The sequence below is a fragment of the Bufo gargarizans genome, chromosome 6 (genome assembly GCF_014858855.1).
Source record: "Bufo gargarizans isolate SCDJY-AF-19 chromosome 6, ASM1485885v1, whole genome shotgun sequence".
Lineage (NCBI taxonomy): Eukaryota > Metazoa > Chordata > Amphibia > Anura > Bufonidae > Bufo > Bufo gargarizans.
The window spans coordinates 110,891,237-110,905,739 of NC_058085.1; the positions used below are offsets into that span (position 1 = coordinate 110,891,237).

Sequence of the window (14,503 nt, forward strand, 5' to 3'; positions counted from 1 at the left end):
GCAGCCAGCTCTCAAGAGTTTTTCCCGATAATCCAAATGATTTTCCAGAGATCTATAATCCAAATGTTTGTTTCTCTTTTTTTTTTCTTTCTTTTTTTCTCCTTTTTTCTGGTAACTGGTTTCTTAACCCAAAACTTATCAGATGAACACGCCCTCCGAGTTTGGAACTTACCAATCATTGTTGGAGGGGTGTGTGCATTGATAAGGAGCATGGCGTCATAATACTACCCAGAATGCAATTTTGCTACTGATGTAGTATTAACCGCTTATATCTAGATGGCACTGTTGTATAAGCAATAAGCATCATACCATTAAGGGTTAACTCATACATGCCTAATATTTTCACTACTTCACACCTCTGACATCTGGGGCCTTGTCTCAGGGCTGAGGGACAAACTTTGATACATGAATATATACTTTGAGGAACATCTAGACCATTCTCACACTGTGGAATTCATGTTCAGATAGGAAAAACAATGAAGCCTCAGAATCTGCAGGTGCGGCGTATCTTCTAACTTTCTAAATGTATAATATGTTGTTACAATAGCACTAGCTTTTGAACAGTACAGTAATCTTCTCATGGACTTACTTCGGCCTACATGAAAATCCATACAAAACTGTGAATATAAATCAACATTGCTCTTAAAGGCAATGAATACCCATTATAACTAAAATAAGTAAATATAACTGTTTAAACTTATGAAAAAGCACAACAAATGCAATAGTAAGAAAATGCCCCAAAGGTGTACATAGCCTTTAAAGGGAGTCTGTCACCTACATAACATGTTTTAAACTGATTATATAGTTCTGTGGGAGGCAGATCCATAACACTGATGGTACCCAGGTTTTGTTTTTTAGTTTCTCGTCTGCATTCATAATCTAGCACTTCACCGCCGGGCCCGTTACTTAACCAGCGCATAAGCACTGCATATCAGTATGCCCCTGCCCAATGTACTGCGTATGCCCGGCCCCGGCGGTGACCCGGGGTCCTCCAGCCACCACCTTTCCTCGCTCCGTTCCCGATGTGGATCCCAGAGATGGGACTCGCACCTATCAGACAATGGGGGCATATCCATATGCCCCCATTGTCTGTGATGGGAATACCCCATTAACATCTGTACACCTGCTCAGACACTCCCAAATGTCCCCTGAGTAAACAAAAATCCTATTCCAATCCAGGGGTGCGTTTATACGGCTTTTTTCTTGCTTTTAGGTTGAATTTTGCGCAGATTCTGGATTGTTTTCAATGGCAGACTGCACTGCCGGATAATTGCCGTGACTCCTCAATTCTTGGCACAGTCGTGGCCATACACCACACCTCACATTGAAAATAATAAAAGACGTTTCGCACGCCCGCCCGCTGGCTTTTTGATGCAGAATCCATTCCAAATTTGACCTGCGAAAAAACGCAGTGCGAACGGAGACACTCTTCAGAATCAGCCCTAGATGCCCAGATATTTCCTACAATACCATTGGCCCTCAGTGGACAGGAATTGGGAAGCAAAGCTAATGTTTTTGTCAGAGCTGATGATGTTTCGCGCCATATCAGTATATAGAAGTGCAGAAAAACCCTACAAAACGCTATGTGTGAATGAGATTGCATATTGCGTTTTGCAGGCTACAAACAGGACCACAAGCATTTGCAGGTGGTGCACCAATTCCAGTCAGAAAATGCTCCGTTCGCGCACAGCTCCGGACACTAGGGGGCAGCACTGACAATGCCGCAAGGTAGTGGTGGGCACAGACAGCAGACACACACATCATGGCTGCCCCCATGCCCCTGGGTCTCCCTGCGGCCGCCTGTAGAGCGTTGTTTCCCCGGTGCTGAGCGCTTGTTGAGCAGCGGCTCCGGGGCTGTCGGGGAAGCAGCTGTGACGGGCAGCCATGTCCTCTTTGTGTGTGAGCAGAGGAGAGTGCGCTGGGTAATGGGCTGCAGCCGGCAGACTTCTCCAGTATCCGCTCTGGCAGCAGGGTATGTATGGGCAGCAGCAGGACGGGGCTGGGTGACCCGTTATGCGGACATTAGCAGGGCAGGTTTCCCATCATGTCTGCAGCTCCCAGGACTGAGGCACCGTCAGGCCCGATACCAGTATGTGCCACAACTTCCATCCACACCGGACTGGTCAGGGGTCATGAATGGCTAGTTATGCCCCACTGCATGCCACTCGCTGCCACGTTCCTGCAGTCTGAAAGTAGCCTTCTCCATAGACGATGGCAGCCTGGCAAAATCTAGGCATTCTTTAATATCCCATGTATTTAGTGGCCCCGGGAAAAACATGAAAGTGGCCCCATGTTGTAGGTGGGTCCAGATTGACAGAAGAGGAGCAAACACAAGTAGGTGGGGCCAGCAATACTACTGTGCAGCACAAAGTACCGCCCCAGCAGAACCAAATACTATAGTGCAGCACAAAGTACTGCCCCAGCAGAACCAACTACTATAGTGCAGCACAAAGTACCGCCCCAGCAGAACCAAATACTATAGTGCAGCACAAAGTACCGCCCCAGCAGAACCAACTATATAGTGCAGCACAAAGTACCGCCCCAGCAGAACCAAATACTATAGTGCAGCACAAAGTACCGCCCCAGCAGAACCAAATACTATAGTGCAGCACAAAGTACTGTCCCAGCAGAACCAAATACTATAGTGCAGCACAAAGTACTGCCCCAGCAGAACCAAATACCACAGTGCAGCACAAAGTACTGCCTCAGCAGAAGCAAATACCACAGTGCAGCACAAAGTACCGCCCCAGCAGAACCAAATACCACAGTGCAGCACAAAGTACTGCCCCAGCAGAACCAAATACTATAGTACAGCACAAAGTACTGCCCCAGCAGAACCAAATACTATAGTGCAGCACAAAGTATCGCCCCCAGCAGAACCAAATACCACAGTGCAGCACAAAGTACTGCCCCAGCAGAACCAAATACCACAGTGCAGCACAAAGTACTGCCGCCCCAGCAGAACCAAATACTATAGTGCAGCACAAATTACCGCCCCAGCAGAACCAAATACTATAGTGCAGCACAAAGTACTGTTCCAGCAGAACCAAATACTATAGTGCAGCACAAAGTACTGCCCCAGCAGAACCAAATACCACAGTGCAGCACAAAGTACTGCCCCAGCAGAACCAAATACTATAGTATAGCACAAAGTACTGCCCCAGCAGAACCAAATACTATAGTGCAGCACAAAGTACTGCCCCAGCAGAACCAAATACCACAGTGCAGCAAAAAGTACTGCCCCAGCAGAACCAAATACCACAGTGCAGCACAAAGTACTGCCGCCCCAGCAGAACCAAATACTATAGTGCAGCACAAAGTACTGCCCCAGCAGAAGCAAATACAATATTGCAGCACAAAGTACCGCCCCAGCAGAACCAAATACTATAGTGCAGCACAAAGTACCGCCCCAGCAGAACCCAATACCACAGTGCAGCACAAAATACTGCCTTAGCAGAACCCAATACCACAGTAAAACACAAAGTACCGGCCCAGCAGAACCAAATACCACTTCTCCACTGCAGTATTTAGCTGTATGACCAACATGAGGATGGTGATAAAGTTCAGTTTAGTTGTGCAGCCACCGGCCAGGCCCATAAGTACCTGATGCCCCTAGCATTAGTTACTACTGAGAGCATCACATCGTTAGGTATCCAGGTGGTGGCCATGAGAAGTGCTTAGGCAGCCTCCTGGGATTCGTCCCACGAGAAATCTTCCTGTGGGGTCTATGACCAGTCCATCGCTGCTTTGAATTCATGAGAACATTTCTCGCAGTACGTTAGGGCTGGATCATGAATTATCAGCAAAGCTGGAGGTGATCGCTAGCTTTCCTAAACCAGACACCAGCAGCGTAGAGCAGAATGTCCATCAACCCATGCTGTGGGAAACAGTCATGCTTGATCCCTAATTTCTTTCCCCTTGTCTCTTTCGTCCACCAGTCTTGAGATCCTTACTCAGTGTAATGCAGCATGGACAACCTCAACCCTCCCATAATGTTTGATTTCACCATGGCCAGTGGCGGGAGCATGGTGACCCCAGGGAAAAAGCCGGCAGGGGAGACTTCAAACTCCAATAAGAAATGTAAGAGGTATTTCAATGAGCACTGGAAAGAAGAGTTCACCTGGCTGGAGTTTGACTATGAACGAAAGCTAATGTTCTGTATGGAGTGTCGACAGGCTCTTGTGAAGAACAAGCATGGCAAGGCTGAGAACGCCTTCACCGTGGGGACTGACAATTTTCAGAGACATGCACTTCTGCGTCACGTGACGTCCGGTGCCCACAGGCAGGCGCTGGCAGTGAATAGGGAGCAGCTGGCCATGGAAATGCACTTTCACCAAGAGTTAAAGTCCGTCATCAAAGCCGAGATGGATCCATCTAAGATAGCTATTCTGACCACTGTCTACACCATGGCAAAGGATGGTATCTCGAGCAGGAAGCTTCCATCTCTGCTGGAGCTGCAGAAATTTAATCTTTGTGAGGCTCTGCTGTCTTCTGAGCAAAATGAATATTACTATCCAAGCAGTGTAAGACAAATGCAGGTGTGTACAGGCAGAAACGCCAGCGCAGTAGAAACCGTCACGACTAGTTGAGCTATGGAAAGTTAGGTGTCCACAGCTGGAAAAGAAGAATGCGACAGAAGGCCTGAATTCTTACACAGGCAGTTAAGGCTACTTTCACACTGGCGTTTTGGTTTCCGTTTGTGAGATCCGTCATGGGCTCTTACACAAGGTCAAAAACGGATCAGTTTTGCCCTAATGCATTCTGAATGTAAAAGGATTCGCCTCCGTTCCGTCTCCATCCCACTTTGGAGGCGGACACCAAATCGCTGCTTGCAGTGTTTTGGTGTCCGTCTGACGAAACGGATCCGTTCTGACACACAATGTAAGTCAATGGGGACGGATCCGTTTTCTCTGACACAATAGAAAACAGATCCGTCCTCCATTAACTTTCAGTGGAGTTCATGACGGATCCGTCTTGGCAATGTTATAGATAATACAAATGGATCCGTTCATGACGGATGCATGCGGTAGTATTATCGTAACTGATCCGTTTTTGCAGATACATGACGGATCCGCCCAAAATGCGAGCTTGAAAGTAGCCTAAACTGGAAGATTCGTTTTAGAGTCCATTCACACATTGCAGTCATGTTGTTTGTTTTTGTTTGTTTTTTAGTTTTTGCTTCTATTTCTACAAAAAAAAATAGACATGACAGTAAGATGTGGATAGACATTTGGTATTTCAGTTTCTATTGCCCAAATATTGGATAATTGATATAAAATCAGTTAAGATCATCCAGTATTGATGAGAATATAGGTGCTAGTAATATCAGTAAGGTATAAAGCTTTTATATGAAATTGGCATTCACATCAGCTAAAAAAATGTTATTATTGGACCATGATTCAGTTTTAAAGATTTACCATGGGTGTGTAGCCTGCCATGAGCTTAGGTGAAGAGAAGTGATAGCCTCTGTAGATGCATAACATGGCCGCTAATGGTAGTGCCACCCTTAAGACCCTCAATGCTCCCCCTCCCCCTTTCCCGCATAAAAATATACCCCCTATTCTTCTAGGTGCCATAGCTGATAAGAGGCAATTTTATTTTCCCCAGAATTTTCCGCAACTGAAAATCAGCTCACTTGAATGAGGACTGCAGAAATCCATGTGCTTCAATGAATGGAAGTGATTTTCAGTCGTGGAAAATTCTGCAACCAAATCCCCAGCGTGTGCACCCTAAGGGGTTGTCCTGTTTTGTTAGAGGTTCCTGTCGACAATTAGCTAATTAAATGGTGACCTGCTGCTAGGATCTCCATTGAGCGGGCAAATCTGGCAGCAAGTGTTCATTTCCCTTGGGCAGGAGTGGTTTCTATAGAGATGTATGGGTTGTCCATGTGGTCCTCCAGGGTAAGAGATGCTCTTTGTAACAGTCCTCCACTTACAAATAAGGATTCTGGACATTCTGTTAATTCAGAATTGTCTATGGTATTTGAAATTGGGGTTTCTAAACAAGACAATTCCTTTAAATGTATTAAAAACATAGGAGAACCACTTTTAATATTTGTAGTTTTTGTTACTTTTTTTTTACTAAGTCTTTCGCAGATATGGCAGCTTTTAGGGCTTTTCAAGCAGACCCCTCTAGCGTAGCCAGATATGTGGAGGGAATTATACGTACCTGATCCAGATGCTGGGTTCCCCGCTTCTGCAGATCTCTCCATGTCGGCATCCGGTTTGATGCAGGTCTTGTGGTCACTGCCGCCAATGACTAGCTGTGGTGGTGATGATCGGATATCTGAAGCTGTGGGAGCCATGGCAGGAGTCCGGTGAGTATGATTCCCACCACCTGTCCGGCTACACTGGGTGGTTTGCCCGAAAGGCCTCTGGGGTGAACAACCCCTTAAACACTTCTCTCTCCGGGTTTCTGGTGCGTCTTCCAGTAAGGTTAACGATCTGTTATTATAAAGGTCCAGTCATTATCGGATTCTTTGGTAAGGTACTGCGCCCAGCTCTTTGTGCTCAGATACATTTTACACAAGAGATATCTGGAAGACACAGTAATGCAATAAAAATGAAGGGCAGATTTAAAGGTCACTGGGTTTTGGATATTTGCCCTTTTATATAGAAGAAAACCTCTTGGAATGGCCGTAGTCTTAATTAATCACTGCCCAGCTCAGTAAGCCTCCTCAAGCCATGGCCCGCATCATTCCTTACGGTTTCTGTTTTCTCTAGCACTTGTACCACAATTAAATCGAATTGTACAGATGCCATGAGGCATTGTCTGAGCCCAGTTAAATCCGGCAGCCAGCTGGAGATTTGCATGCCCAGTAATGGGAAAATAGAACAAGGCAAAGATCTGAGCCTCAGCGCTTCTCTGCTGTCTGTGTGACTGTAAAATAGGTCAAGTACAATGTTGATTTGTTGTCAGTAGTCAAATACAGAAAAAAAAAGTCTACAATTTTTTGTCCTACGATCGCAGAAAGATGTATGGCATCTGATATTGTATTTTCAAAGTTTTTTTTTTTTTTATCAATTTGACATACATTTCCTATCTTAGTGACTGTAGTCAGGGTTTCTAGAATTTATTTTACAATGCACAGTATTTGTAAATGTTTTTTCTATATTAAAAGATACAGTGCTGTGAAAAAGTATTTGCACCCTTACAGATTTCTTCAGTTTTTTTGCACATTTGTCACACTTAAATGCTTTAGATTATCAAACATTTGAATGTCAGACAAATATAACCTGATTAAATACAAAAATAAGCTTTTAAATAAAGACTTTGTATATTAAAGGGCTTCTGTCACCCCACTAAACCTTTTTTTTTTTTTTGCTTACTGATAATCCCTACACTGCGATTTATGGCTACATGATCAAATTAATCATTTTGGTCCTGTAGATTTAGTTTAAAACAAGCTTTTAAAATATGCTAATTACCTTGCTACCAAGTAGGGTGGCTACTTGCTGGTAGCAGCCGCATCCTCCGATCGTAAAGACGCCCCCTCCACGTTGTGATTGACAGGGCCAGGGAACGGGATCGTTCTCTGCTGGCCCTGCCTGTTTGCATTTAAAATCTTGCGCCTGCGCCACGGCCGTACCCGTCTTCAATTGGCGCAGGCGCACTGAGAGGCGGCCGCTCCATCCTCAATGCGCCTGCGCCAGGTGTAGATGTGACGTCATCGGCGCAGGCGCATTGAGGATAGAGCGGCCGAGCGAGCGGCCGCCTCTCAGTGCGCATGCGCCAATTGAAGACAGGTACGGCCGCGGCGCAGGCGCAAGATTTTAAATGCAAACAGGCAGGGCCAGCAGAGAACGATCCCGTTCCCTGGCCCTGTCAATTACAATGTGGAGGGGGCGTCTTTACGATCGGAGGATGCGGCTGCTACCAGCAAGTAGCCACCCTACTTGCTGGTAGCAAGGTAATTAGCATATTTTAAAAGCTTGTTTTAAACTAAATCTACAGGACCAAAATGATTAATTTGATCATGTAGCCATAAATCGCAGTGTAGGGATTATAAGTAAGCAAAAAAAAAAAAAAGGTTTAGTGGGGTGACAGAAGCCCTTTAAGGGAAAAAATCCCCAAAACCTGGCCCTACATGTGAAAAAATAATTGCACCCCCCCCCCCCTTTTAATGAATTAACTGTGATTAAAGGGGTTCTGCAGTTTGTTTAAATTAATAGATCATCAGCTTCTGATCGGCGGGTGTCCGACACCCGGGACCCCCGCCGATCGGCTGTTTGAGAAGGCAGCGGCGCTATAGCAGCGCCGCAGCCTTCTCACGGTTTACCGCAGGCCCAGTGATGTCACGACTAGTATCACTGGCCTGGGCGGGGCGAAGCTCTGTTCACATGAATGGGGCTTAGCCCCGCCCAGGCCAGTTGATACTAGTCGTGACATCACTGGGCCAGCGGTAAACAGTGAGAAGGCTGGAGCGCTGCTGCCTTCTCAAACAGCTGATCGGCGGGGGCTACGGGTGTCGGACCCCCGCCGATCAGAAGCTGATGATCCCTCCAGAGTATAGATCATCAGTTGACACAAACTGCAGAACCCCTTTAACCAACGTTTTTGGAAAGTTGAGTTAAAAGCTACCCCCAGGCCTGATTACTGCCAGACCTGTAGAATCAATGTAGAATCAAGAAGTCACTTAAAGAGAACCTGTCTGACAACATGAAGTCGGCTAAAAGATCTCAAAAAGCAACACATCATGCCCCGATCTGAAGAATTTCAAGATGAGAAAGTCATTGACATCTATCATTCTGGAAAAGGTTACAAAGCCGTTTGTAAGGTTTTGGGACTCCAGTGAACCACAGTGAGAACTACTATCCACAAATGGAGAAAACATGTGGTGAACCTTCCCTGGAGTGGTCGGCCTATCAAAATTACTCCCAAGAGCGCATCAGCAATTCCTCCAGGAGGTCACAAAAGAACCCAGAACAACATCTAAAGCACCGCAGGCCTCACTTGCCTCAGCTAAGGTCAGTGTTCATGATTCAACAATAAGAAAGATACTGGGCAAAAAAGGTATCCATGGGAGAGCTCCAAGGCGAAAACCACTGCTGACCAAAAAGAACACAAAGGCCCGTCTCACATTTGGCAAAATTAATCTTGAAAATCTCCAAGCCTTTTGGAAAAATGTTCTGTGGACTGACAAGATGCTATGGCATGACCTTAAACAGGCCTTTCATACTCGAAAACCCTCAGATGTGGCTGAATTAAAACTATTCTACAAGGAGGAATGAGCCAAAGTTCCTCCATAGAAATGTGAAAGACTCATTGCCAGTTATCACAAACACTTAATTGCAGGTGTTGCCGCCAAAGGTGGCACAAGCAGTTATTAGCTTTAGGGGGCAATTACTTTTACACATAGGGCCAGGTTGGTTTGTATACTTTTTTTCCTTAATAAATGAAATCATCATTTAAACATTGCATTTACTTAGGGTATCTTTGTCTGATATTCAAATTTGTTTGATAATCGGAAACTAAGTGTGACTGAGGTGTGAAAACAAAAGAAATCTGTAAGGGGACGAATACTGTTTTACAGCAGTGTATATGATAAGATTACGTCTGGCCCATTTACACAGGACAGGTTATAAAATGTATGATGCTTGTGGGGTCCGACCACTGGGAGATAGGCAAGCTTTGTAGTGGGCAGTCCTACAGAAGTAAATGGTGCAGTGGTCACACATTCGCACAGGTCAGACCCGCCGTGATCATACATTTATCTCCTATCTTTTGGATAGGTATTAAATGTTGTTCATGTTCATACCCCTTTATATATACAGAAGGTATGCAGTATGTCAGATGCCGGCAGACCTCAGCACAGCACAGACCTGACAGTAATAATAGCCACTGCAACAGGGCTGAATTGCCGTGCAATTAGTGCTGCTGTGCAGTCCCAATTACAGTGGAAAAATGTAATCTAAGTCCCTCTATGGTTTGTTTTTACCTTTTGAGGAGCAGACCATAAAATCCCTCTCCAAAAGACTACCTTCCATCAATGTTGCAATGTTATAGGCGTTCAAATAATGAGTAGTGAAAACGCATCTGTTATCCGATTTGTATCTATGAAACTGGCTGACCTGTTGAATGTGCACTTGGCAGCTGAAGGCATCTGTGTTGGTCCCATGTTCATATGTGCCTGCATTGCTGAAGAAATTATGTTTAAATATATGCAAATGAGCCTCTAGGAGCAACGGGTGCTGTTACTCCTAGATATAAAGAAAAATTCACAGCACTCCGGAGTATAATGCAACTTAATGTGCAACGCCATATCACATATCTCTGCTTACTCGGCTGTGATCAAGGTCCGGGTCAGACCGGAACGTTGGCCGTATTAATATATACCATTTGAATGGAATGAAGATCATACATTAAGTTGCATTGTACTCATGAGTGCCGTGAATTTTTCTTTTTATAATTGCGGGATATTTTATCCCATCATTGAGCACCAGGTCCTTGGAACTAGTGAAGTGCCAGCCAACCACATAATTTGCTGTTACTCCTAAAGGCTCTGCTCTCTCTCCAACTACCACACGCTCGCCACTTTGATTGACGGGGCTAGGCATGATGACCTTTTCACTGCCAGGCAGATGCTCAACCATACAGCGGTCACTATAGGGAAGATGTATTACATAGTAGGCTAGGTCTACCAGAGTTATTGCCCCTGATACATGTTCCTCTGTGATGTCCTTATAGAGAGTATGAAACAGGGTTGTCTACCTAAGCTGGTAATTACACATGTATGTCATAGTGGGCGAAATTGCTAATAATTTGCTATGTGAGCTATATGAGATAAAGATTAACATAAAAGAATAGAACATTCTCCAGCATCCATCAAGGTTGATCGTCTTTATTGTAGATCGGTATAAAAGTACATACTTCAATCTTCACCACCCTCCACCACAGGTTAACATGTTTCAAACCAGTTATGATTAAGAACTTCCGAGTTTGAAACATGTTAACCCGTGGTGGAGGGTGGTGAAGATTGAAGTATGTACTTTTATACCGATCTACAATAAAGACGATCAACCTTGATGGAGGCTGTAGAATGTTCTATTCTTTTCTGATTATATAAGGGACGGGTCCGGTCCTCTCCGTGCACCGAACGCTTATAGTGAGCTGGATATTTTTCGCTTTGAATTACTGAAAGATTAACATACTCTTGTGTTTGATCAATTCAGGCAGCCATTGTTAAAGTACTGCACAGTGAAGATCAAAAGAGATTGAAAGATTCTCCATTTATTGGGCTTGTGTTTGACGAGACCATGGATATCACAGAACAGCAAAGTCTCGTAGTGTTCACCACATCCATTTCACCATATGATGGACAACTGTTCATTGCGTTCCTGGGAAAGTTTGACTTGTGTTCAGGGGATGCCAGCTCTGTTTTAGATAAAGTAAAGGACATTTTGAATGATTTTCATGTCCCACCTAAGAAAGTAGCTTGGTTAGGTTCGGATGGTTCATCACTAATGTCAGATAGGCAAAATGGTGTTGGTGGAAAGCTGAAATCTATTTGTCCACTTGTATCAGAGTTTCACTGTATATCACACAGAAGGTCATTGCTTCCAACCGAATGCTTTAACAGTGTTGAATATGTAAAAAAATATGAAAGTATCATTGATGCGGTATATAGACTGTATGGTAATAAAAATGGGGACAGCCAAAGCTTTATTGAGTTGCATAAGGTTCTCACTGTCTGTGGCATAGACTTAAATTGTGCAAGAACGTTTCATTGGACATCCATCCTGCCAGCTGTCGAAACCATTGACTTTTCTTGGCCGACTCTTGTTCTTTTACTTGAAAGTGAATCTGCGAAGTCTCCTATAGCCAGTGGACTATGCGTGGAGCTAAAAAAGTTCTGGTTTGTGGCTTTTACCAAGGTTTTACTTGATATACTTCCCATCTTCCAAAAACTCAACCAGTTCTTCCAGATTGAGGATATTGATATATCTATGATAAACCCAATAGTTACAGCATCACAGGCCACTCTGCAGGCTCAAAAATCCACAAATGGACAGAACTTTCAAGAGTTCCTTAACGACTTGAACGAACATCCTGATGAGGACAGTGAGAGCAGGTTCTACTACAAAGGAGTAGAATTAGTTGACTGCTCCAAAGTCCATTTGAAAGACTTTGAACTTATAAAAGAAGACTGTCTTGAAAATGTGTGCAAGAGCCTGCAGGACCGATTTCCTAGCAATGTACTTAAGATGATCAGCTCTTTTTCAGTTGTGTTCAGTCCAAAGAGTTACCCATCATCCCTGGATGATATTGGTACCTATGGAGAAATAGAATTACGGTACCTTCTGCAGTATTTCTCTCGTGTTTTGGTTCCAGAGAGGGCATCAAACGACTTTGCCCTGTTCAAACGCATAGTGTTTAGCCTTAGCCACTTGAGTTTTCGAGATCTTTGTGTGAAGCTGGTCCACTCCAACTCTGAGATGCATGAGCTTTTCCCTGACTTTACTGTCTTAGCTGCTGTTGCTTTAGTCCTGCCGCTTGGATCTGTACTCTTTGAAAAAATAAGTCGGGTGAAAGAGTTACTGAAGCAGAGTTGCCACCAGGAAGGAATGGCTGGTGATCTTAGCGATGTTCTTAAAATTGCTATCGATGGCCCTGTACTTAATGACCTAGACTTTTCTAGAGCAGTTCATTATTTTGAAGGCACAAGGGAATCAGAGTCCTTTGTTTCGGAAGGCAGGTGGGAAACATAGGAGGTTTGATGTAGTTGTCTACTATAAATTACAGGGTCATAACATATATCATAGAAAATAACAAATACTTTACCAAAAAGTCATTTCAACCAATCGGTGTACTGCTTAGTAAATTAGGAAGCAATCCCTGTGACTCTGAATACAGGTTACTAGGCAGCATTCCGAAAAACAGTATATAAGGTCATTGGTTCTGCTTTATGGAAAATCTCCATAATATCTATAATATTATGTCAATTTCCATGCTTTTTATAACTATGTGAGATGTGACTAACTTTATTCTTCAAAAATTGAGGAAGTGCAACACCAGAGTAACTAATGGTATCTTCCCAGTGCCACAATACTATATACTAGTTTTGTATTGACACCTGTATTTTAGTTCTTCTTTATGTATCATCTATTCTTGTGTTGATATTCTTACCAAAGTGTTTATGAATTAGGTTAAGTAGTTAATAGCTTTTGAAATGTTGACTTAACCATAGTTCTGCTTTGGTTAAAGCGGACCTTTCGCACCCCAGCAACAACTGCAGCCCTCTTTACCTGTAGCCATAGCTCCACAGATTCTAGTAGTGTTTATTTTATCCCTAGCCGCCCTCCCCCCACCATTCAGAGAGATCAGTGGCCTTCGTTTTAGGCCCTAGTTTGCTGTTGAAGCTGTACTGTCAAGAGGGTGGTCACCAGTACTCATTTCCAAATGGGCGAGTGAACCAGAGTGCTCTGATGTCAACGCTGATTAGAGAGGGGCTAGAAGAAAAGAAAAAAAAACTTCAAGGGTATGTGGTGTGGTGGCTACACCCAATATGTGACAGGTTGTCTTCAGAGCTCCAAATTGATCTTCCTCTGTTAACGTCTTTGCACGTTTTATTGCATTGTTTTAAGCATAACAGCTTTGTTACTATTCACATTGGAAAAAATTCACAATATAATGAACTGTTAAACAGTTCAACTTTGACGGCAGTAGCCTATATCCTATACCCTAGTAGAGCGGAAACATTAAAAGGGTTGGCCCACCTCACACATTAGTGCCATATCGATAGGATATGACCCACACCTATCTAGAACAGGGGCCCTCAAAGTGAACGAAGGCGTTGGGCAGATGTGGCTACCTTACGTTTACATCTGTGGGAGTACTGAATTTTTTTTTCTGGAACTCCCATAGAGGTTAAAGGAGAGATGGCCACGCGTGATATGGAAGTTCCGGAAATAGCCGCGCATGCGTGGTTTGCTCCCCTTTGTTCTAGAGATAGGTCCAGGTCCCAGAGGTGAGACCCACACCTATATGACATTGGTGGCATATCCTTGCGATATTCCATTAATGTGTGAGATGGGCCAATTCTGTATACTACAAGCAGTGAAATCAATATATATACATGAGTATTGGGTTTATCAGTGCTGATAAAAAAACAACTCATGTATTTCCTTGTAGGTCGGTTGACTGCATACTCAAAGTCATTGTCACCAGTTTATGAAAGTAAACGGTGCACTAAGGATGTGCTACCACTGTTCACACAGCTTACCACTAGGAGCGCTGTTTCATCTGAACCCATTTCTAATCCAGCACTACACATACATCATGGCAACTTCCAATCAAAGTAATTCATGAATATTTGCAGTGTTATGGCTTTTATTGTACATATGGTTGTTTCGTGTAAGGGTACATTCACATGACCGTATGTGTTTTGCAGTCCACAAATGATAGAAAGCCTTATGATAGAAATGCCTATTCTTGTCCTCAATTACAGACAAGAATAGGGCATGCTCTATTTTTTTTACGGCCGTGGAGCGGAAGTACGGATGCG

General features: G+C 43.9%; 2 protein-coding genes across 3 annotated transcripts in view; both read left to right on the forward strand.

The window, feature by feature from the left end:
- The window catches only part of ZNF385C (zinc finger protein 385C), a 317,803-nt gene that overhangs the window by 230,793 nt on the left and 72,507 nt on the right, over nucleotides 1-14,503 (forward strand). The gene's annotated exons all lie outside the window — the stretch shown is intronic.
- Nucleotides 1,755-14,470, forward strand: C6H17orf113 (chromosome 6 C17orf113 homolog). The gene is made up of 3 exons (XM_044298244.1): nucleotides 1,755-1,972; nucleotides 3,939-4,538; nucleotides 11,172-14,470. The coding sequence occupies exons 2-3, from the start codon at nucleotides 3,969-3,971 to the stop codon at nucleotides 12,705-12,707; spliced, it is 2,106 nt and encodes a 701-aa protein (XP_044154179.1). The 5' UTR covers nucleotides 1,755-1,972; nucleotides 3,939-3,968; the 3' UTR covers nucleotides 12,708-14,470.

What these genes read in the sequence shown, in the direction of transcription:
- C6H17orf113 (XM_044298244.1), top strand. Translation starts at nt 3,969, where the DNA reads ATGGACAACCTCAACCCTCCCATAATGTTTGATTTCACCATGGCCAGT. An exon ending in GCAGTGTAAGACAAATGCAG is followed by an intron (nt 4,539 to 11,171) that starts GTGTGTACAGGC and finishes TGATCAATTCAG; the next exon opens with GCAGCCATTGTTAAAGTACT.